The 25438-nt window shown below is 37.7% G+C and overlaps 1 protein-coding gene across 5 annotated transcripts in view; it reads right to left on the bottom strand.

Moving 5' to 3' along the window:
* atp11c (ATPase phospholipid transporting 11C) overlaps window positions 1–25438 on the bottom strand; it is a 67014-nt gene that overhangs the window by 24230 nt on the left and 17346 nt on the right. For all 5 annotated transcript variants that reach the window (XR_007933411.1, XM_051918559.1, XM_051918558.1 and 2 more), the window contains exons 2-3: window positions 10144–10263; window positions 6030–6119 (exon numbers count right to left, since the gene is read on the bottom strand). Coding sequence is in view for 4 of the 5 variants with exons in the window: in XM_051918559.1 (XP_051774519.1) it covers window positions 6030–6119; window positions 10144–10263 (210 nt within the window). In the remaining variant the exon portion in view is untranslated. The remainder of the gene's footprint in view (window positions 1–6029; window positions 6120–10143; window positions 10264–25438) is intronic.

Here is a 25438-nt window from a genome sequence, read left to right as displayed (position 1 = left end):
CTCACACAAAACACCCCCACCCATCACTGCCAGACCCACCTCGCTAGTTCCACCACGTAGACGCAAACACCATTCATTTAACCGCCGCCTCGAGGGAGCCAATTCCCAAAGCTAACGCTGAACACATCAGTTACCGCCGAAACACCTTACGGAGGCAGACACGCAATGTGTGAGTTACTAAATACCAACACAGATCTTAGCGAGAGTAGACGCCACAACTTAATTGGTTGCAAATTAAAATGAGGCTGTGAGAAACCACAATACAATCTGTCCAATATGTCCTACTGTCTTAAAGAGGTATTATTTGCATACTGCACATAAAATATCCCTAATATGTGACAAATATCCCTGGAATTATTGATAATTTCCCCAACATATGTTCTGGGGAAATTCAAGGAATGACACAAAGTTAAACACTTGACACCCAGGTGACGATATAAAGGAAGAAATCTTTAGGTACTTCACTACTTCTAGTTCTCAATGAGGGGCGGGGGGGGCCTCAGCAAACTTCCAAAGGGGCCACAGAATGACTTACAATTAAATGACTTAATGCCTTATGCCTTTATGACTTTAAAATGCTATTATAGAAAAATAAATAATCGAGATGTAAACTGAGAATTTTCCCCCTCAATAATTGCTGTTTTTATTGAAAAACTTACAGAATATTCTGGAATCACAAAATAAATTGTGGTTAATTTATTTGAACGTATTCAATTATATATTAATTACATATTAATTAAATTACATAAACTATACATTAATAACATAATAATTTAAATGTAATCAACACTACCAGTTCTTTTTTAAAAAAAAAAAAGAAAAAAAAGTCAGTTACAGCAGAAATACCAGAGAAAATAACTTACGTAAATAAATGCGTGGGGCCCATATTTCCAAAAGCTGAGAGGCACTGCACTTCCAGAATATGATTCTTGTGGCATCTTAATTTTTAAAGGATTAGTTCACTTCAGAATTAAAATTTCCTGATAATTTACTCACCCCCAAGATGTTGTCATCCAAGATGTTTATGTCTTTCTTTGTTGCAGTCGAAAAGAAATTAAGGTTTTTAAGGAAAACATTCCAGGATTCTTCTCCATATAGTGGACTTCAACAGTTACCAACAGGTTGAAGGTCCAAATTGCCATTTCAGTGCAGCTTCAAAGGGCTCTACATGATCACAGCCGAGGAATAAGTGTCTTATCTAACGAAACAATCAGTCATTTTCTAAAAAACAATAAAAATTATATACTTTTTAACCACAAATGCTTGTCTTGCACTAGCTCTGTGATGCGCCACGCATTACGTAATCATGTTGGAAAGGTCACGCGTGACGTAGGAAGAAGTACCGACCAAGTGTTTACAAAGCGAATGTGCAAAGACTAAATCAAACGCCCTTTACAAAAAAAAGGGTAAAACGACGATTACAGACAATTTTAAAGTTGGAGGAGAAAATGAGATGAGTTTTTCGCCCACCCGCGGTACTTCCGCCTACGTCACGCATGACCCTTCCAACGTGATTACGTAATGCGAGGTGCATCGCAGAGCAGTGCAAGATGAGAATTTGTGGTTAAAACGTATTTATTTTTTTAGAAAATGACTGATCGTTTTGCTAGATAAGACACTTATTCCTCGGCTGTGATCATGTAGAGCACTTTGAAGCTGCACTGAAACTGCAATTTGGACCTTCAACCCGTTGTTAGCTGTTGAAGTCCACTATATGAAGAAAAATCCTGGAATTTTTTCCTCAAAAACCTTAATTTCTTTTCGACTGAAGAAAGAAAGACATAAACATCTTGGATGACATGGGGGTGAGTAAATTATCAGGAAATTTTTTATTTTAAAGTGAACTTATCCTTTAACAATAGCATATTTTTTACAAGTTAAAGTGACCTGTTGCCAAATCCAGCATAAACAGTCTACATAAAAGCTGTACTAAATATGTCTCCTCTTATCTGCCAACAAAAACATTATTCCACATCAATGAGATGCATCAAAACAACATTAAACTATACTGTTGTCAATCAGCATGGATCTTTTTTTCTAAGCCTGTGCATAAGAATGAATGGACTTTCGAGCTTGATACGTTGTGTACCATAAGTGTGACTCCTGTTTAATGATTCCCCAAAAATAAATGTAAAATAACGTTTATTCAGGCTTTTTGTCTTTGGCTGTAAAATGTAAAATCTGCAGGCTCCCACCTGTGTGTGTTTGAACAGGTGTAAACCAATGTTTCTCAACGGGTGGGTCACAGATCTGTTCTGTTGGCCTGTTCTGGTCTCAAACAGCAAGGAAAAACATGCTAAACGCAAATAATAAAATTCAACGAGGGTATTATTTAATAATAAAAGTCAATGTTGCTTTAAGGCTATTTCTGTTTACTCCCGTACGGTAAAAGGTTTTGATATCTTGTCTGACTGCCACTTTACGTCTAATGTATAATCTGGGTCCTGAAGCAAAATAAGGTACAGATGTCACTGCAGATGCGCCCCTGTTCCATTTTTAAAGCATTACAGCCTGGCATGGCACTTATGTGCGTCATGTTTCCCCCTGCATATTCTTTTAATTAAGAACTTATTTAAAATGAAAAATCAGAATTTTTGTGTAACAACCCACAATAGTTTGATAAAGAATCAGCAAATCAAACTGTACACGCTGTACTTCTACCCACACATCGATCTACTCTAAGATATATGCACAAAAAAAAAAAAAACACCCATGTCATTTCACCCTCTCTCTTTATAACGTTTTCTCAAGATTATGTGCTAATTTCCTCTTCAACGGTTATGCACACTTCCACTCGGCTGAACAATGACTGCTTGTTAGCGCAAATCCTCATCTGCATTCACACGCACACACACAGACAGGCGCGCGCACACACACACACACACACACACACACACACACACACACACACAGGTATTTAGAACATTCCAGCAGAATGTGTGTCAAAATGTGCGTGTGAAATACAGAGATCCCCCTCGACTCCTCCCCTCCTTCTGTTCTCCTCTCCTCCCATCTTTCTTTTCCCATCAGGACCCCGGCGAAGGCACGCAGTGCTATTTTTAGCATACTGGTGCTTTTTTATCAGTCCGTGTCTATTTGTGGCTCAAAAGAACTACAGAGGGCTTCCTAGCTGCTGACGTCAACAGTGCTGTGCTGCAGAGGCGTACGGGAGAGGGAGAGGGAGAGAGGGAGAGAGAGAGAGAGAGAGAGAGAGAGAGAGAGAGAGAGAGAGAGAGAGAGAGAGAGAGAGAGAGGGAGAGAGGGAGAGAGGGAGAGAGAGAGAGAGGGTGGGGGGGGGAGAGAACAAAGAAATGAGGAAAAGAGAAGGGATGTGGAGCAGAAAAATGGCAGGATGAAGAGACGTGAAAGGATGGGGAGACAGAAATGGGCATAAGACGGTGAGATCGCAATAGTGCGTTTGCAATGGGCCTCAGGAGAATTGTGCAGTTCTATTTGGAGGTTGGTGATTTAAGAGCAGGTCTTGTGTGACAGGCGCGCGTATGTGTCTCCCTCGTGCTGTTATAATAGTGGGCTGCATGAGGAGAGCTAGTCAGAGAGGATAAGGAGCCCCTCAAGAGAAAAGCAGGATTAGCTGAGGCATGCCAGAACCAGGCAAACACCTGGGGATATCTCTCTCACACACACATGGACACAGATCACATCACAACATGGATGTACATAAGACATACTGAGGCATGAAACTCCCTTGTTTAGTTAGTCAATCTTTTAGTAAGAAGGTAACTTTTATAAACCATGATGTCACATTAAGCACCATAATCTGATGATCTAAAAAATTTAATTCATGTGATATACAATGCTTACTTTAAGGGAGAAACTGGTTCATAAGATTGGACCAAAAGGTTTTTTATTTATATATGACTTTGCTGCTTTCAAATGATCTGTCAGAGACTTTTTTTATTTATTTTCATAAAAACTGCTAATTAATGAGACTAATTTTGATTCATTAAAATAATTGGCTTATAAGCTTAATCCATTCACGAGAAAGACTATAATGGTTGAATCTGTTTTTACAAAGTCCTGTCCTTTTCCATTTTGCAATATATACAGTAGTCATATCTAATCAATCAGTTTTACTCAGGTAATATATGTTTTCTTTAGTTTTCTTTCACTACCATTCAAACATTTGGGCTCAGTAAGATTAAAAAAAAGAAAAAAAAAGAAAAAATTCAGCAAGGATGCATTAAATTGCTCAAAAGTGACAGTAAAGAACATTTTAAATGTACATTTTCTATTTCAAATACATGCTGTTCTTTTTAACTTTGTATTCATCAAGGAATTATGAAAAAAGTATCATGGTTTCCACAAAAATATTAAGCTTCACAACTCTTTTTAATATTGATAATAATAAGAAATTATTCTTGAGCATCAAATCATTAGAATGATTTCTGAAGGATCATGTGACACTGAAGAGTGAAGACTGAAGTAATGATGCTGAAAATTCAGCTTTGCCATCACAAGAATAAATTACACTGAATATATTAGAATAGAAAACATTTTACATTGCAATAATATTTCCCAATATTACTGTATGTTTGATAATAAATGCAGCCTTGGTTATTTCTTTCAAAAGCATTAAAAAAAATATACTGCCTGAGTCACAGCATTTGCAGGTTTTGGATATATTCATTACCACATATAACACATATTAGCCTCAGTCTCACACACACAAAATCAGCTGCCAAATCAGGTGTCAAATCGTGCGTTTCATTTTTCATTCCTCATGCACCTGACAGCAACAAGACCATATGCTCATGGGCGTAGCTTGTGGGGGTGCCAGGGGGACTTTTACTAAATATTTTTTTAATTAATAAAATTTAAACTCAAATGTAAATATGCATATAATGTAGTTATTTTAATACATTCAATTTAAATGGTTATTTTACAAATAAAATAATAAATCAAATCAAACTTCCTAATGCCTCCCCCAATCTCATTTGTGTAAAAAGTTGCCACGTGATGAATCTGCATTTTGGCAGATAATAGCCTGTAGTATATACTGCTTGCCTGTAGTGTGGCGTGAATGGATATTCAGCAGGGTTGTGTTACAACGTACAACAACTGCAGAGAAATTTGGACCTAACCAAAATAAAGTCAGATGAAGATGCCGATACTGATGCCGTGCTTGTTGACTCCGGACCCTGACAATCTCAGAAAGGTGACCCGAAGGATGCTCTGTTGTAGCAGCTCTTGTGTTTATGTCAGAAAGAGAACCTTTTACATTCAAATGTTATTTAATTTACATAGAAAAAAACTTAAACATAGATTTTAGAATATAATCGGCCATTTACTCATATGAAGTGTTTGTGTGCCTGCAATTGTGCATTTAACTTGAATTATGTCCAACAGATACCTGTTTTAAAGCAGTGGGTGAGTAATTCACTCCTTGATTTGTTTAATAAAAGTCTGCTTTGAGATTCTGTTGGCAAACATGTTTATAGTGCATTATTTTTAAAGTTTATTGCTAGCGCAGCAAAAATAGACGTAGCTCAAATAATTCATGTGCGAGGTATCTGGTAGCCATGACAACCTCGCACTTGCTGCTGCTCTATGTAATCAGTAAAACCACTTGAATGGTACACATTGTGTGAATTTGTAAGTTTACTATAGAAAAGCTAAAATGCATCTAAAAAATTGACGGACCATATCAACAAGCTCAAACGTTAAGCTACGCCTATGCATATGCTCTTCATCAATCCACCATTACCCTTTATTAAATACACACACTTCACTAAATGGCATCAGTTGTTTACATGGTTTCACTCTCTAGTTTAACTAAGGTCATCTTCATGTGCTTTTATGGAGTGGAGGAGCACAGGCTTCCCCGTCTCACTGTCTCTCTCTGCCATTTTCACAGGTCCAGTGACATAAGATCAGACAGGCTATGAGTCACACATAAACACACCCATATCCTCTCTCACACAAACACAAACACACACACACACACACACACACAGTTTGTTACTCTAGGGATGGCAAATGCTTATGACTGATCAAATGCGCTCACTTACCTGCACCAAGAATATGATGAGGAAGTAAAAATTAGCAATTCTTCTAAACTGCTCAAACAGGTTCTTTGGCAGGAAGTTCCACACTGTGTACTGGGGAAGTAAGAAACAAACAAAAAAAAAAAAAAATTAAACAGTACCCAACAACCTGTCAATCAGTTAATCATTTAAAATTGCTAAAAATCATTTAAAAGTTGTATATATTATATATATATATATATATAAATATAAAAGTAAAAAAGTAAAGGGTTTTCTACTCCAGAAAATTAAAATTGTGCCATCATTTGCTCATCTTCACACAAAGCTATTGTGTGGCTTCAGAAGACTCTTAATATAGAGCACAACAGGGCTCCGAACCAGTTCAAGGAACAAAAACAAAAACCAGAAATGAACGAATTTTTGAACAAACAAAAATCCAACGGGAGTGAAATGCCCACACAGCTGTCAAGTCATCCTATGTAAAACAAAGGGAATGTGCTGCATTAGCTGTTGGATCTCAGGAGTTTATCTGAGGATATGTTACCATAGCAGGTTATATCCAGCGTGGTGTGTTTTGAAACCAGAAAAAAATGAAGGTTAGTGTGTAGAACAAACTATTCAGGAAATTAAAAAAAAAAAAAAGTTAGCATTGGGGCTTTATTTATGGTCGTCAGACACTTACGTGTGTCGTTATATTATAAAAAGTGTCCACAATCAAGCTCAAATGGAGTTACGAGGATTTTCACCAGCGAATATTGGAGATTTGTGTTTTGTCCGTCATTAGAAGGGCCGCATCTGAGGCAGTAAGTGCGTCACATTAAGTTATCAGCAGCTTACAGGTTATAAAGGTTATTTTAACTATGTGGACGCTCACTTTTGACAAAAAGCTTTTGTTATAAAAGACGAAGTGTTACGCACAGGCTGTACTGGCTATGACTAGATGGCAAATACCAGACATGCTTCTCTGCTCCTCAATTACATAAAACATTAGCCTTTACACACATTGTGTTTGAATAAAGATCACACTACTTATTTAAAGAACCAGTTTTTTTTATTTACCCTTGCACTGAAACCAAGCAGAGAGTCTCCAAAATACATGCAGGACTTCATTCACGATTGAGGCGAGCGGAGCTACTGTTTGAGGTTTTGCTGTCAGTACAATTCAAGCTCTGGTAGTTTAGACAAAAAAAAAATATTATTTGGCATTTTTTCTAATCAAATTGTTTTCGGAAGTATTAACAGAAGGAACGCATGAACAGAAACGTTAAAATACTGATTCTGCTCTGAGTAAACCAACTGAATTTTTTTTCTTTTCATTTTTAAGCCCTGGTGTACAAGTTGTATGAACTACTTTTATGGTGCTCTTATGTAATTTTTTTTAACTTATCAGTCCCAGTCCCCATTCACTTTCATTATATGGAAATGCAGCATAAACACTAACTAATGCAAAATAAAATAAAAATAATAAAGAATTTTTATTTTTAGGTGAACTATTCCTTTTCAATGTGATTGTAAACCTACATCCTGATGAAAAGCCGGAGGAAGGATTAAATGCATTCAATATTCATCAGCTCCTGTGTTTGTGCTTTTCTGGGAGAGGGAGCTGAGATGACTTCAATAGCTCCAGAGCTCTCTGATGTGTATGACCAGGCAGCAGCTCTCTGGGCCAGCAGGTATTACATTGATTTGGATTAGAGACTTATCGCCTTCGTTCGGCGATGAGTCTCCCCGGAAAGGGGAACCTGCCACCTGATCCGTTTGATGGTGTCTCGCAATTTCTCCACTTCTCTTTTTGGAAATAGACACAACAGCAGAAGTGCACTAGCTCATTAATAGTTAAGGCTGAATCTAATACGAACATATAAAAGGAAAGCGTTTTATATTTTGATTCTGTGACTTATTTCAAATAAAACTTATTATAAAACTTAAATACATTTTTTGTGTGAATATGTGCAAATGAATAAGAAAACTATATACACTAAAAATATATATACTGCCCAGCCAAAAAAAAGTCCCTGTTTGGATTTAAATAGGCAAATGCTTAAGAGTCTATGATTGGATCGTTATTGCAGTGATTATTATGTTTTTAGCATGTTATATGTTTGGCAAAATTTCTTCTAACCCTAAAATGCATCTCTTGATGGAAATAACATCACAACATTTATATCCGTCCTGAAATGCATCAATTTTTGGTCAAGATCTTGTATTGACAATGCAAGAGTTGGGCACTCTGTAAAGTCTACTCCAGCACATCCCAAAGACTCTCAATGAATTTAAGGTCTGGACTCAGAGGTGCCAATTCATGTGTGAAAATGATTCTTCATGCTCTCTGAACCATTCTTTCACAGATTGAGCATGATAAATCATGACATTGTCATCCTGGAATATGCCCAAGATGTGTCTTCCTCGTAATTTAAAGGCCCCTGTGGTGAAAATCAAGTTTTTAAATGTTGTTTATATGTCTGTGTGGTGTTTTTAATGTGCTTTAAGACAAACCATGTGCAAATTCATACGTCAACACCATTGCTGAGTATTTTCTCCTTAAAACTGGTGTTTTTGATGTCACAAACTACCTTGTAATCAATCACATCAATGTGTGATCGTCAACGAGTGGATATCTGAACCACTGCGAGTGAGTGGAGGCGGGGCTAATTTACATATTCATAGAACCACGTATACTAAATGAGGAAAGGGTGTAGAGTTACATTCAAGCAATTTTAAGACATGAACTTTTTTAAGGGAAAATAAACATTTAAATATGTAATTTTGGTGATCAAAGATGAGTTTTAAGGGATAAAATTATTGACTACAGGGGGACTTTAAGAAATGAAAAGCTACACCATCAATTAGGGTTAAAAGAACTGTTGCCAAACATATAACATGCTATAAACATAATAATCACTGCAATAATGATCCAATCATAGACTCTTAAGCATTTGCCTATTTAAATCCAAACAGCGACTTTTTTTGGACAGGCAGTGTGTATGTGTAGCTATACTAAATTTTTACTAAATTTAAAACTACTTTTTTTTGCGATGCAGTATCTGTCACACTGCTGTCACTGCTGGAATTTCAACAAATACTCAGCAATACAACTGAGAATAAATGCAAATACTGACTGGATAATGTGGAAGGGGAGACAAGGAGAGAGACACAGAAAAATAACTGGAATACGGATAGCTATTTTCACCAAATATAACCATCACTGCTAATAATGAGTGCAGATTGGAGCACCTGCATAGGTATCCATATCCATAAGATAAAAGGGAATACATCATAATTTCTAACAGAGCAGATGTTATACTGAGGTGAACTCGAGAAGATGTGGCAGGTTTGGACCTCTTTTAGAGGGAAAAACTGGATCCAAGGGATACCATGGAGAAAAGGTTACGGCGAGTTTGAGTGGGAAGATGCAAAGCAGATGCATAGAGAAGTGTAAACATTGCAGTGCAGGTAATTAAAGTGTGTTTAGAGTCTCATGCCAGAGAAAAATTGATCACCGTACACCACAGCACGGCCACAGGTCTGATAAATCTATTACTTCTTACTCCCTCGTTTCTTCCTTTCGTATCTTAAAACACTCCTCATCTATCGACTGAATGAGGAGATTCAGGAAGTCCCACAAGATTAAGGGGGGCAGAGTTAACCACCCTGAACATTTGAACGTTAATTGCAACTATGTATTTATCAGCCGGATCTCAAGTACTGCTCTGACAGGCAAATTAGGGTGTTTCATTGGGTGGCAGGGGATGGTAAGATTTACTGCAGTTGGTGAATAGCGAATGATGAAAGAGTAGTGGAAAAAAGGAGAAAATGGAATGGAATTTCTGGTCCTAGACACAGTAGGGGGTTCCAACAGTCTCTTCACACCTGGAGGAACAGGTGGCTGAACACCAGGGCTTGAGAGAAGCATGCTGCAGCCATACTCTCCACATGCTGCTGCTAACACGCATCTCTTATGTGTTAACGTTGTGGTGCAGTTGCTATGGCATTAAACAACACTTGTTAATTACAAGCTAAAGAAAATTACAAACAGGCTCTTCTAGGGAGCTAAACCCCTAATGCTGTTATCCTGTAAAAATCAGCTCATGCTTTCAGATTCGTGACTAGGTGTAGTATAACAAACACCAGAAGTTACCTTGGAGGACACGATCCTGTTGTCACAGAATTTGGAGGGGATGAAGGCCTCTGTGTCCGGACATGGCCGATGTCCTACATAGATTGTCCTGCTGTCCACTCGCTTCTCATCTCCTCCACACTACAGAGACAAGTGGGGAAACAGGAAGAATGAGAGATCAATTACAAGAAAAGTTAAAAGTGACAAGTCTGACACAGGAATATTAGCTGAAGCAATGGCAAAAGACCAATGTTGCATTCAGGGTAACATGTTTGTAAACAGTCATTTTTGCTATTCAGTATGGTGACGCTAGTGTTGTTGTGAAATCTTCCAATTTAAAATGCCACCAAGATAATATTCTGTAGCTGGTTATACTACATGCGCCGGATGCCACAGTCTTCCAAAAAATGGTTAGCAAGAATTAATTGCTTTCATTAGGGCTTTTGACACTCAAAATAGTTAACCCTGGGTGATTCTAAACCTTGGGAAAACGGAATCCTGGGTTATCTTGCTTCACGTTTCACACTGCTCATAATTTACACGGGGTTAACAATTAATCCTGGGTATTCATAAGCTGACATTTCACATTGTACATTCCTAAACCTTGGGTTAACATTCTTATTTGCATATTTGTGGTGTCAGTGTCATTGATTGGATAAACTCAGCACGCGACTGTACCATCGAGTTTATACCAATTAGACATTTCGTACTATAAAAGGTAAGAATAAAACAGTCTCTTCATTATTCAAATTGTCATGTTTTCTGTCAGCATTTGACATTTTTCCTCTCAAACGCTGAATTTACTGTTTATATACATTGCACAGTGATTCCGTGACTGTCCAAAGCAAGCAAATATGAGTACACAACTGGTTGTCTGATGCTAAGCAACATTCTAACACCGCATTGTTTCACACTGTACAAGTTTGGCACCACACTCCAGAGTAGGGTTTCATAACCCGGGTAAAAAGCAGTGCTAACCCCGCTTCTAAATTACAAGTGTGAAACGTTCCTTTACCTGGGGTTAAAAGCGGTGTCTAGAACGATGATTACCACATGGTTAAGCCCTATTGCGTTACAATTTTAATTATTAGTTCGTAAATTGTTTATTAACTAAAAAAAATTATTTAATAAATATTTTTCTGATACAAACATGTTTTTGTGGCAGGGCCAATTAAAATACTAGCAAAGAACTGAGGAAAAAAAATAAAAACAACCCCTAACTACAATCAAAGAACAAACAAAAGGTCTGAAATGTTTATAAAGCTTTGAAGAGCATGCTTTAGCACAGCTCCAAATTTACTGAGAGACGCAGCCAGGTATAACAAAGGTGAGGTGGGTCAATCCCACAAGCTAAAGTGTGATCAAGCTCCTGAGAATTGACAAGTTTTTTACTTCACAGTTGTAAGATCTCACTCTTAGAGTTGGATGCAATCACATGAATTATAGGGGGTTTTTTTGTTTTGTTTTTTTACTACATAGTAACATGGAGGTCAGAGGATGTGTGGTCATTCTCACACAGCACTGGGAGTGTTTGGGTACTGTTGTGTGAAAAACAAAGGATGTAGCTGGGGTGAGTATTCAGAAATAGTTAATGAACAGAACACAGTTTTTCCCACACTGCTATTCAGCAGAGACAATGCGAAGATGCTGAATCTACAGCATCACAGCAAAAGAAATCATATTTTTACCTGAGTTGGGAGTTTGAAGTCTGAGCTGAATGTAATGAGACAAAAAGAGTGGGTACCGCAAAATAATAAAACTATAACAAACAGACAGCATGTCTTTCTTTTGTGTCACCCTGAAAAATAAAGAAAAAACAAACAAGGCAGACCCAAACTGGTCATGAACAAACTAATCTTATAAGCTGTTTCTTTTAATAAATCAGTCTCACAAAACTAATTAGTTAAACCTACTAAATTATCACTGACAGGAAGAACACAGTTAAAGATTATTTTTTATTGTTTTAAATGTAATATCCCATTTATATCAACACACATCAAAATGTGTTATACAATATAGTATGTTTTGTTTAGTATGTACTCAGGCCCAATTGTGTGTGGCAGAGGGTTTGCGGTTTGGGCCCTCCCACTGTATAAATTCCCAAGGAAACACGGAAACAGGTCTGTGTGTTCCCCTTGTGGTCAAGTCCGTGACCCGGGACATTCTTGTAGCGTGAAAAGGACAACAACTTGCCTCAGAGCTGTGTAAGCATTGGATTGCCGGAGGAAACGTTGGCACAAAGCATACACGGTGATTGACAGCCAGGAAGCCAGGTCTGTGCAAGCTTTCCCTTTTGTGGCCTACAAGTCAACATTGGCTTGATTATGGTTTGTCACAGGAGTGGGGGTTGCTGCGTGCATGAATTTCACATCTCCCTCAAGAGCAAGAGATAACTGGCAGTTACGATTACTCCCACTAAAACTGTACACGCATGGCAATATCATTTTTATATCAGATGTTGTTGTTTAATTTAATCAAAGGCTAATCTTTCTGGCACAAAAACAATGAGCGTTGTTCAAACGAATGAACAAATCTCAATAAGGGTGACATCAACACATGACATCATTCAAGTGAATTACTCATAAACTTGACATTAATATAAGGCCCCGTTTACACTAGTTTTAAAATGAAAACGATCCTAGTCTACACTGGCGTTTCCACAGCGTTTCAGAAACGATCTTATAATAGTTTATACTACACGACCGAAAACTCATGTCACATGACCTTTCATGCACACTAGGCATATGCGTACAAGTGTAAACAGTTGCCTCTTGTGCATGTAGGTAGCTGCAGTGTTTTAAAAAAAAAAAAAAATGCAGTTTAACTGCACAATGGCTGCTAAAAGTTACGACAAAGCCAGCAAAGACTGCAGTTCAGTCTCCATGTTATTGTTTACACGATCGCCAAGGATACGCAGAGCAAACATGGGCAGCCACGCCATCGTTTTCAAAAGTCTGTTTTGGTTCGTTTATACTGAAATGCAACCCTGGCGTTTTCAAACTAAAACGGGGTCTGCAGCGTTTTCAAAAGTCTCCGTTTTCGAGGTTCGAAAACACCGGCGTAGTGTAGTGCTCAATTCTGATTTTTGCTCAGATCTGATTTTTTGTATAGCTGTTCACATTGTTATTTTAAATGTGGCCAATGTGTCAAATGTGAACAGATCATGGTTCTGAACTGACCTGTATGCACAAATGGGGTTGCCAGGTTATCATCACAAAATCCACTCAACTGCTTTTTAAAACTAGTCCAAAACTAGCCCAATCACGTTCTGTGGGGGTGGGGTATCCCGGTAAAAAGCGTGCTGTCATACGGAAGTAAACATGGAGGGAATTAAAGTAAGTGTTTACGCATTTATTTAAAGTGTGATCTGCCGCGGAAGCCAGCGAAATAACGCGCAGGCAATGTGAAAAATAACAACAATGATGTAACAAAAGAGAGCAAAGTTTTGAAACTTTTATGATACAAGCCCTCATGATTTGCTTGTATTATAGAGCGGTCTCTTTTATACTTACAAGTTCTGACACATCAATGCCCTTCTACTGACTACCTTTCGCAACTGTCTTGACAATGTTGGGTATGTAAAATCTTTGAATAGACTCCCATGAGCGCAGAATAGTGACTAATGTTGATCTCAAGTTTTGTAAAATTTGCATGAATTCCGATATGACTGTTCACACTGCGGTCGCATTACAAAACACCTGACCTGTATCGGATTTAATAACACATATGGAAGTGGCACAGATTGGAATTGAAAAGATCAGATTCCATGTGGTTTGTACTGTTCACATGGTCATGGGAAAAACAGATATGAGTCACACAAAAAAAAAAAAAGAAAAAAAAAAAAGAAAATTCAGATTTGGCCCACATTTACCTGCAGTGTGAACGCAGCCAAAAATCTAGACTTTCCAGTTCTACATATATAGATGAAAAAATTATTCACTATAATAAACCAGGGCTATACATGAGAGGGAACAGTTTAGGACAAAACTATTCACTAGATTGAATCAGACTTTGCATTGTAACAAATGAGAGAGAGAGGACCGTTTCAGATCCAACATTTTACTAGAATGAATCATGGCTTTCCAGTGCTACAACACGAGAGAAAGAGAGAGAGCAGTTCAGGACAAAACGACTGACTAAAATAAATCTGGACTTTCCGGTGATAAATATGAAAAAGAGGACAGTTTAGGACAAAATGACCCACTAAAATGAATCTTGAAGATTCAGTGCTACAAGCAAGAACAGATTAACCAAAACAAATCAGACAGATTGAATCAGGACTTCCAGTCCTATATGTGAGAGAGACGTTGCTATTTAAAAATCTACATTTAGCTAGTCACGCTCCAACACTGCCATTTCTGTCTCTAAGTGTTTCGATAAAGACAATACACACTGTCATCACATCTCAGCGGGCTTTCAGCATACACTTCAACCCCACCCACCGCCCACTCTTTCTCACCCCCCCCTCCCTCCCTCCCAGTGTTCCCTGGGACAGTGCGAGCAGCAGCACTATAACTGTTGGTGTGAATAATTCAGAACGCATTGAGAGAAAGAATGTGAGGGTTTAATGCAAGCCACAGGCTGAGAACGTGTGTGTGGAGCTCCCCTACATCGTGAAGGTCGGATCATCTGTCCCACACCTTTGCCCCGTCAGTTAGAGCGATGGTAGGCATCAGGCCATAGGCTAAATGCTGTCACAACCTCTCCGGACATGTTCAGGAACTCGGCGACAGGACTTACGGCATGTATCAGATAACACACTAATCCCGTACTCTAGCATATCTGCCTGAATCGCTCACATCAGTGTATTCATCACCTGAGAACTCAATCACAGCACATCAGTATGCGTCAGTGGTGAGCGATAACTCACTTCCCTCTATTAGGGCCTCGAGGAACAAGAGGCTTGTGCGTATCTACTGCAAACTAGATGCAAATCTTCGGAATACAAGTCACTCTCATCCACATCCGCGCTCTGAGTCAGAGGACACAGCTATTTAAAACAGTCAAAGACTGTTTCTTCCCCTTTCATCTGCATCATCTTCTTATCTCCCACTGGATCTGCTCTCAATTCGGCTTCTTCTGAAAACATACGTGGCAGCGCAATGTGTGTATTCTGGCTCTCCGGTCAGGAAGAGCCTGGGATTACGTAAGTTTTTGTGAAGCGTGACGGCTCTTCACACATCAGCGTGGCATGCGGTGTGTTACCGAGCCCGGATGAAGCAGGCTGGTCTAAACAGAGAGGGGAGGGGCAGGTGTGAGGAGAGAGGAAATGGCACAGGTTCCAGAGCTCAGGGGATTGAATCCACCTCCAAATGCCACCCGGTGTAAAGGAACACAGCCCAGGGCCTCGGAAAAGAAAGCAAACGGATACGGACCTGTGTAACATCTAAACAGAATTATAAGGTTATCAGAGCTGTGACGACACTTGTGTGTGAGGGCTGCCGTTTCAGCGTTTCACAGAAAGGTCAAAATGCTACGTAAAAGTGAATGATTCAGTGAGGCACTTTAGGTTAGATGCTTGCTCAGATACAGTCTCTTCATTTCATTAGTTATACATCAACCACAGTCTGGCAAATGGTTAGGAAGAGGGGAAAAAGGGCCTTTGGGATGGAATCCACCTTGAATGACTCTACTGATAATGATTATTTTCATGCTATCTGTATTGTTTAGCACCTGAAGGAATTTTGCAGATGGTAATGGCACAAAAGAGGCAATTTCAGGTAAATGGCGTCATAAAAACATGGCCAGACAATGGCTGAAAGACAGCGCATGGAAAGATTGAGACAGGGAACTTTGAAAGACAAAAAGTCCAAAAATGTTTTCCTAGCTACAACTACCCATGATCACTAGAAAATGTAAACTAACATCCCTTTTGAATAAGCCTCCATTTACTAGAAAGTATCGATATTCCGTAATATGATATATCACGATAATGAATATGCACAATATTGTTATCGCGGGCACTTCAAAATAGCGTGAATAATTATTTATTACGAATTATTCAATTTTCATAATGCATTTTACAAATATTTTCCCCATCAACCGTATAAAATGCACAACACCGCTGTATGCTGCGTCAAATGGACACGCGCACTGATGTAAACAAGCCCAACGTGCATGAGAAGCACGTTGATGGAACAGCAGAAGTGCAGCGGTTATCCCGGAATCCCCGTAAACAAAGCAGCTATGCTACTGATTTAAAATTCTTCAAATAGCCATTCAGTTTTTTTGTTTTCGCAATGTTGTTCATCACAACACCACATACTTAATATTTAATAGGCTATTTATTTTCAAACTTAAACATTTTTATATTTTAATCTGAACTACACCATGCCCTATAATGTTTGAAAATGTTCTGATATTTGTTATTGTTCAGTAAAACTAAGACATGCGGCTTCATTAGTTAACATGTTAATTCATTATTACCAATCTGACAATCAAAAATACTTATAAAGCATTTATTAAGCTTAGTTAATGGTAATTTCTTAGTTAATGTTTAATAACATTACTAAAATCAAAGGTTATAACTATTATTCAGTGGACACTAAAAAAAAAAAAAAAAAAATCTGACTACACTGGTCAAGTTATTGGGAAGAAGACACATTATATAAATCTTATTTCAAGTTATTCTTTCTCATTACATTCAGCAAATATAACTGCCTTTATCCAAGCACATGGTGACAAACGCTGACACAAATCTCAACTTCTATATTCTATGTATTCATGATTAGTAAAACCACCTCTCCCTTTTATGACTCTTATGAGCTTCAGTTCTCATAAACTCATGAGTAGCTCATGGATAACCTTTGAGTTTGAGACAGATTAATGAACCTTTTGGGGGAAAAAAAAGTCAGACTACAGGGGTTTTTAAATCCTAACCAATTATGAAATTCACTCAAATCTCAAACATGCACGCACTACAAGATTTGAAAATTGTAGCACATCACACACTACAAGATATTAAGATCATCATGACAGGAGGAGCACCTCACGTCATCTCATGGGGAAGCGGATGTAAACATACGTAGCAGATCGTCATTGGCATCTCAACAGGTAATGTTTACATTTGCTAGCAGCTTTCTACACTCACCCGGTATGTTCAAAAGCAAGGCGATTTCTCCCCAGCTCTTCTCTTTGTCCATATGGTTGTCATGTTTTCGAATACACATTATACAAGCAGTCGTGTTGTTGCAACACTTATATACACACACGCCATTCCACCATCTCCACTGTTCAACAGACCCACGCAGTAGCTTGTTTTGCAGTTGTGATTTCAAAAGTGCTCTCGTTCACTTCTAGGGATGCATATCATATTGGTATCGGCCGATATATGTTCATTTTTAATGTTATCGTTATTGGCCCAATAAGAAAATTGGCCGATATAATAAAGTTGATAAATAATGGATTATTTCCTTCAGCTGAGACACTTCAGATGCGCTCTGTTCACCATGATGTTTTTGAATTGCTTGAAATATGATTGGAGTCACTTCAAAAAGGAAAATACAGTTAAGTGCAAAATGTGCAGCGCAAGTCTGTCATATAGGCCATGTAAAATTATAATGAGAACATTATAATTGTGTGCTTGGGACATGGCTTTCAATGGTGAAACTTTTGTCTTTGTAATCAAGCTCTCAAAAATTATATTAAAAAAATGAATTTAGATTTTTCGGCCAATATATCGGTTATCGGCTTTCAAATATAAAGAATTATCTGTTATCGATATCTGCAAAAATTCATATTGGTGCATCCCTATTCACTTCTCTCATTGGCTATTGTGAAAGAACTGACGTAATTATAGTTGTAATCATCCCGATTTAAAATCCTAAATATCAAACATGTTTGATAAAATCGGGGCAGCCCCCGATGTGTCTGCAAGCAGATCAGGAGGTTTAAGATTTGATCTGTAAATGCCTCACATTACCAGATAATCTACACCGAACATCGAAACAAACCATTGTCATGAACAAGATTTTTTCTCAAGTTTGTCAGGAGGGATAAATCATGGATAAATCGGCCTAAAACTCCTGTAGTCTGAGCCCGGCTTAAACAGGTAATTGTGAAGACAACACATTATAATGATGATGTTGTCAGTTTTTTTGTTGTATTTTACATCATTCTCTCAATGAAAGAAACTTTAATATCATGAAAACTATTAATTTCAGTACACGGCAAATATGACTGCCTTTCCCCAAGGACACAGTGACAAACGTTGACAATATGAATATGCACTTCTATATTTTATCCAATGAGCCTCATTTGCACTCAAAGTTGATGTGTTTTCCAGGAAAGAATGACAATAACTTTTTAAATATTCATGGTGTAACACTTTAACAGCACATACGGTATGTGAATAAGACAAAGACAACTGTTGAGTGAACTGGCTCCTCAGAGTCTCTACCTTTGACAAATCAAGCAACAATGCCTTTTAAGGCCTACAGCTAATTTAAGGCTGATCTGTGCCTGCTCAAAATTCTGTGTAAAGACATAATGCTGCATAAAAGCCAGACTAAATTATGACTGCTCTGACCCACCTTAGCTCCTAGTATAAAAATATACTATTAAAATTGCTACGTAAAAGCATTTATGCCACCTTTGAGCCACTTTAAACAGTGTTTACAGTGTAAATTTTGCATTAGTTAATTATTTTGCATTAATTATTTAACACTAAAGAAATAATTACATTTTCTGAAAACTGTTTTACAGAGGAATATGTGTAAAAGTTTAGTTCGATTTCTATGTAGGGTTAAGAGTCCAGGTCAGTGAACCTGCGTTTTAAACTAATCTTGCTCATCTTCTCTCGTGTCTCTCTCATTGGGAGTCATTAACCACAAGATCAACGTTACAGCACTGTCTCAAGGTTACCCGGTAAGCAATCACTGACAGACCTCAGTATAAATCTTAGTTACTCAACAACAGACAGAATGCTACAGCAACATCAATCTGGAACACTGTCAAAGCAGACAGAGATAGTTAAGAGAAAACAAATGACAGGCAAAAAAAAAAAAAAACCCAGAATGGTGCACAAAGAAAGACAGTGTAAGAAGGAAAAAAAGCCAGGGGACAGGAGAGATAAGAACAGTGCCATTGAACTAGCATTGATTTTGAAGGGAGTTCAGTGTTAAACATAATGAGTGTTAGAATATAGGGCCCCGTTTCATTTTCGAACACACAAACGCTTACTCAAGGCCAAACAATGGAAAAGCTAATGTAAGAAAAGCGACATGTGAAATGAGACCTCGGACAGACCTCAAAGAGCCACTACAATTGCTGACTGAGCAAAAGAAACAAATGCATAGTTTGAACGCACATCAGGGCTCAACGCTAAGGATTTTTTCTACTGGCCCGGTCGGGCCAGTGGTTCAAATTTTTACTTGCCCTGCCAAAATTTTCACTTGCCCCACAACAAAAAATTAAATAAAGTAAAAGAAAAGAAAATGGGCCTATAAAATAAGCCTAGTTATTGTTTTTGATACATGTAACCTTAAAAAATAGGGTTATGACACCAAAAGCTACTAGATTAACTAACTTAAATTTTAAATATTGTTAGACAAATAAACAGTAAGTAATAAAATAGTAACAAATAATCAAATTATGAGTAATAGCAAAAATAAATACAACAGGACAAACTAAATGAAATAAACGGTGCTTTTCAAGTTTTTCATATAGGTTTAAACAGGAGATTTTCAGGTACAGAAATTGTAATCTAATGTATAACTAACTATATAACTATAGATTAAACTTTATTAAAGTTAATCAGTCAAGAGCAGTTACAGATGCATAAATAATGTTTTGAAATGTTGAAAATATAAAACGTTAAATACTGTTATTTGAAATCATTTTAAAAATGAAAAGACACTTTAAACGTGAAATTAAACCCACCAGTAGGTGACAGCGAATCACTGTTAATGAGCGAGTCATTGAGATTCAATGATTCATTCAAACGGCTGATTCATTCAGGAAGTGTTGCTCAGAGACGCAAAACAATGCTGTGTGGACTTTGGAACTATTTTCGTAGGCGAAATAGAGCGAAACAGGCGATTTAGTGTCTAAAATGTAAGTCACTTGATATTAAGTTCTTGTTCATTAAACTGTATTAAAATCAATATCACATTTGTAATCGTGCTGATATTTGGAGAAAAACGGCGCTCTTTGTTTAATATTGGTTAACTATATTAAATTATATAAATATAAAAAGATATACAGGGTCATTTTTGCCCCTTATCTTGAATTCTGATGCATTCTAAATGCATTTTAATAGACTAAATCACGCAGTGAAATCGTGCACTCTAAATATGCTCGCACTAATCTAACCTACTACACTACGTCACATAGTGCATGCGTGCACTCAATGGGTGTTTTGTAAAGGGAGGGACATACTCGATAATTTCAGATCGTTAAATCAACAATTACGATATCATAGACGATATATATCGCACACCCTACAGCACTGGCCCGATCGGGCAAGTGACAGTTCTGTCTACTGTCCCGAGCATCGTTCACACTGGCCCCGGGCCATCGGGCAGTCCTTATTGTCGAGCCCTGCACGTGCACTAGTTTAGTAAACTCTTGCTTCCAGGAACGCATTAGCCTATAAGGAAGAGTGGGGTAAAATGTGTCAGTGGGTGAACCGTGTGGTCCATTTAATCTAAAATAATGTACACAGCTTTTGTCACACAACCATTCATTAAGGCCTATCATATTCAGCTGTCTATGATTGTGAGATGAACATGAGAAAAATGAAAAACGTGAAAACTGTTTTAAAATGTTAAATTAAAATAAAATAAGTTTTGTCAAACCAAGTTTAAAGGATTAGATCACTTTAAACTGAAAATTACCTCAAGATTTACTCACCCTCAATCCAACCTAGGTAGCGTAAGCTCAATATTTTACTTTATAACTTGTTAAATATGGATATTTTTCTTACACAAATGCATCACTTCAGAAGGTCTTTATCAACCCCCCGGAGCCGTGTGGAGTACGTTTATGTTGGACGGATGCACTTTTCTTGAGATTCAAACTCGTTACCATCAGGATATTTATTAATATAACTCCGATTGTGTTCATCAGAAAGAAGAAAGTCATATACACCTAGGATGGCTTGAGGGTGAGTAAAGCTTGGGGTAATTTTCTTTTTAAACTAATCTTTTAGAGTATGCCAGTGGTTCAACTAATAGTAAACTTTGCATCCAAATACTACTACATTGGTCTTGTTAATGTAGTTTTCATTAAAGAATCTGAGGCACTCTTTTCTCCTTGACTAGAGGTCATATCAGTAAAATGTGGCACAGCTTACCCCACTCTCCCCAACTGTCTAAAGGAATGAAGGATCAATAACACAAACACTGTTTGCTCAACTGAGACCCAACACAGCTGCCATTGAATAAACATGACGTTGGGGAATTGAGTAAACCGTATCATTACTATATCAAATTAGACTTTAAAGACATCATGTTTACACGGTTTCAAATAAATGCACAAGCACAGCAGTTGTCCCAGGCCTCAGAGTGCTGTGATTTCAATGGAAACATAAAGAAGCATTCAGTCTGTGCCAGTGTTACAGCTGCCGACCACTTACTCAGATGCAGACAACTCACCTCTTGTTTGAGATCGACATTCAAATCAGAAGAAAGCAGAGGTGCGCCATAACTGAGGGAAAACACCAAGCCCACTTAGAGTAGTTCCTCAAAGAAATGAAAATTCGGTCATTTCGGTCATATTTACTCTGCTTCACATCATTTCAAACTCAACTGTTGTCATTTCTCCTTTGAACATACAAAATTGAACTTTAAATTTTTATCAGTAACACAGTTTATAGTGACCACGGGCTGTCAAGCTCCAAAAAACGAAAAATTAAGCTCTAAACAAAAAAGTGGTCCATATGTTTTATATTCTAAGACCTACCCCTGGCACCCCTGCCCAATCCAGTTCCTGAAGATCTACCTTCCTATAAAGTTAGCTGATAAAAACACCTGAAGCAGCTAATTAAGATCTTCAGGAACACTTGATAATTACAGTGTTGGTGCAGGGATGCAGCTGAAATTCACAGAACAGGACTGGGCAGCCCTGTTCTAAGGCATCAAGCAAAAGATTATTTAAAAAAAAATCATGTTATGTGTTCAACAGAAAGAAAAACTGACAAAAAACGGGATTGGAATGACATAAGGGTAACTTTGGATGAACATTCCTTTTTAATTAAAGGATGCAAGACAATTCAGGTGACTAAACAACAAAAAAAGTGTTTAAAGTAAACATGTCTTAAAGCTGCAGTCCGTAAGTTTTGCCTCTTTGTCGCCATCTCTGTTTGAAACCTGCAATTGCAATTATTTGCGAAAAAATTATCTTTACGTGGGTTGTGCATCGGCACGGTTCCTCAGCGTGGATGAATCCAAAGTTTTGAGGAGAATGGCTGTCAGTCACCGCACCGGTGGATACTGTACTTCAGAATCACAGATTGTAGTCTTGGAAGTGTGACCAAAATAAGAATTTTCACCGGAAAATGTCATCAAATCTGCCACTTTTGCTCTGACCAACTGAGAAAAAAAGCATTACAATAAATCACACTACCAATGGTGATTAAATCTAGCGATCGCTTGGCTATAAATGATCCGCCACCTGCAACATCCTCACATGCGATAAAACCTACTAGCTGGGACTCGTTGTTTATGTAAACAGACGTGACGTAATGACGCAAAGACGAACGGCGGCACCCTCGAATATTCTGAGGAAACCCACTAGTACCACTCAAATTAGAACACACTATTACAAGCTTACCGTTGTGAATTGGGCTAATGTAATGAGATAGTTTTGAACACTGGCTGGTTATGTACTAATAGGATAATATTTAACCAAAAAAAAAAAAAAAAAAAAAAAGTTACGGACTGCAGCTTTAACATTTAACAGCTAAATTAGCGGAAAAAGTTTAACGCATGAGAATGTGTTAAAAGATTTATCTGATATGCCCACATTTAACCACTTTGTCACATTAAAATGTACCAGAACATCCTGTTCTTGTTTTTTTTTTTAAATAGCTTTGATAAATGGACAACCCACAGATTGCACAGTCATGGCTCATGATCCCCATGCCTATTTTTGCTTTTAAGGCTTTATATTTTATTTTCGGGTAAAATAAATGAGGCTTCCTGACAAAATTGCCAAGCTGAGCTGCTCCTGCCGCCCAGGCACCTGGAACTGTAATGAATATTCTGATGAAACGTTTTAAAGTTGCAGAAAAACACAGAGTCAGCTTCTGATGGAGTAACTCTCTCAGCAAATGATTGATTGCATCGCTGTTGAGCAATGGGATGAGAAATGGTCTATGATATATCACTTACAAATACACTTCCTGAACCCTAAGCTGTTGCACCTCACGTTCAGTGTTTCTCGGCAGTAAATAAAGAGTGGTTTGAAAGATGAAAGTGTGATAGTGTGACCTCTATCCACCACACTGCTGTGCATGCAATAACAGCTGAATTAACAATTGATTGCTGTAAGTCATATAATTTCTCTTTGTGTTTGACAGGAAGGCATGTCACATTTATAATTAGCGGTGTTTGCTAAGGCAAGCACCACTATTACGACTGCTAATACTTATGGATTTGAACTGCATGGCTGTTCTATTACTTTTCCAAGCGACTGGATTTATGATTTTTGCCTGGTGAATAATAAAACAATAAGGAAAAAAAAAAAAAATCCACATTTACTCGACTTGGGCCAGTAAGCAACTACCCAGCAGCCATCCAGAACATCCTCGAAAATGCATAGCAACATGCTAATAGCCACACAGAAGACCTTAGCGACCACCCACTACACCACATCATTGTGACGGGGCAACACTCACATGTTCGCAGAAAATGCAAAATTGAAGTTTGAATCCTTTGTATTTGAGCAAGTAGACTGATCAGCGTTGCATCTCTCTGTAATATACACTACTGTTCAGAAGTTTTGAGTCAGTAATATTAATTTTTGGAAAGTAATTAAAATGTATTTAGCAAGGACGCAATAAATTGGTGAACTGTACAGTTCAACTTTACAGTTACAGTTTAAATAAACAGTAAAGATGTTTACATTGTTACAAAAGTTTTTTTTTTTTTTTTTTTTAAATAAATACTGTGGGGTAAATACTGAACTTTCTATTCATCAGAGAATCCTAAAAAAATTACTTTTCCACATTTTTTTTTCTCTCAATTGTTGTTTCTTGAGCATCAAATCAGCATATTAGAATGATTTCTGAAAGATCACGTGACACTGAAGACACCTGGAGTAATGATGCTGAAAATCCAGCTTTGCCATCACAGTAAAAAAAAAAACAGAAACAGTTATATAAAATTGTAATAATATTTCATAATATTACTAAGTTTACTGTATTTCTGGTTACATAATTGCAGCCTTGGTGAGAATAACTTGAGCAAGACTTCTTTCAAAAACATTCTTAAAATCTTACCGAACCCTAAACTTTTGAAAAGTAGCACAAGTAATGGTGCTTTTACATTTGGTACGATTGCCTGGTCCGAACCCTAGTTTGATTGCTCCCCCCTCCCACTACCTCCGCTGGATTGTGTTCACATTATATTATTTGGATCCGAACCACGGTGTGTTTGCATCAAAGCAGCAGCCGTTTACCCCATTTTGCTTGGTAACGACAATGCAGGAGAAGGTGGCAAAATGCATAGCGTTGCTCACCTCACTTTTATATTTTAGTTTTCAAACCTTTGGTTTTGTTTTCAAAGCATCAGCACATAACAGCACTTGCATCTATCTGCCATTAATGTACTGCAAATGTTCTAAAGTACGCGGGAGTCCATTTCTGCTGAAGGCGAACATAAATGAGATATACATTCTCTCTGCTTGCAGTGGGTCAGTCACGCTTGTCAGGAAAGTGAACGAGAACACACAATTTTATACAGATACAGTTCGAGTTTTAAAAACAGTGTTCACATCATCCAAACAAACGGAACTCTGACATCAATCGAACCCGGGTACGCAACAATAGTCCTAGTGTGAAAGCACCCTAAAACTGTTTTCACTCATTACAGTGCATACTGTATATAAAATATTAAACACCTTTGACATGTTTTGAGGAACAACTGGGTAAAGTTGCTGAAGTCCAAAAGGACATGTTTCTAAGAGACTCATTAGGCATATCTCAATTTTTCTAAAACCAACGAAATCACTCCAAAGGATCAATAACAGGTTCATATTTCCAAGTTCAACTCTAAAAGTCAGTTTTCATAATGCTTTTAATAAAACACATCCTCATGTGTTTTTATTACAGAACAGAAACACAGTGGGCTCAGAAAGCGACCAGTGGATAAGCCTG

Source organism: Ctenopharyngodon idella, chromosome 14, assembly GCF_019924925.1.
Source record: "Ctenopharyngodon idella isolate HZGC_01 chromosome 14, HZGC01, whole genome shotgun sequence".
NCBI lineage: Eukaryota > Metazoa > Chordata > Actinopteri > Cypriniformes > Xenocyprididae > Ctenopharyngodon > Ctenopharyngodon idella.
Note: the sequence above shows the minus strand (reverse complement) of the source record. Positions and strands in the feature narration are given on the sequence as shown.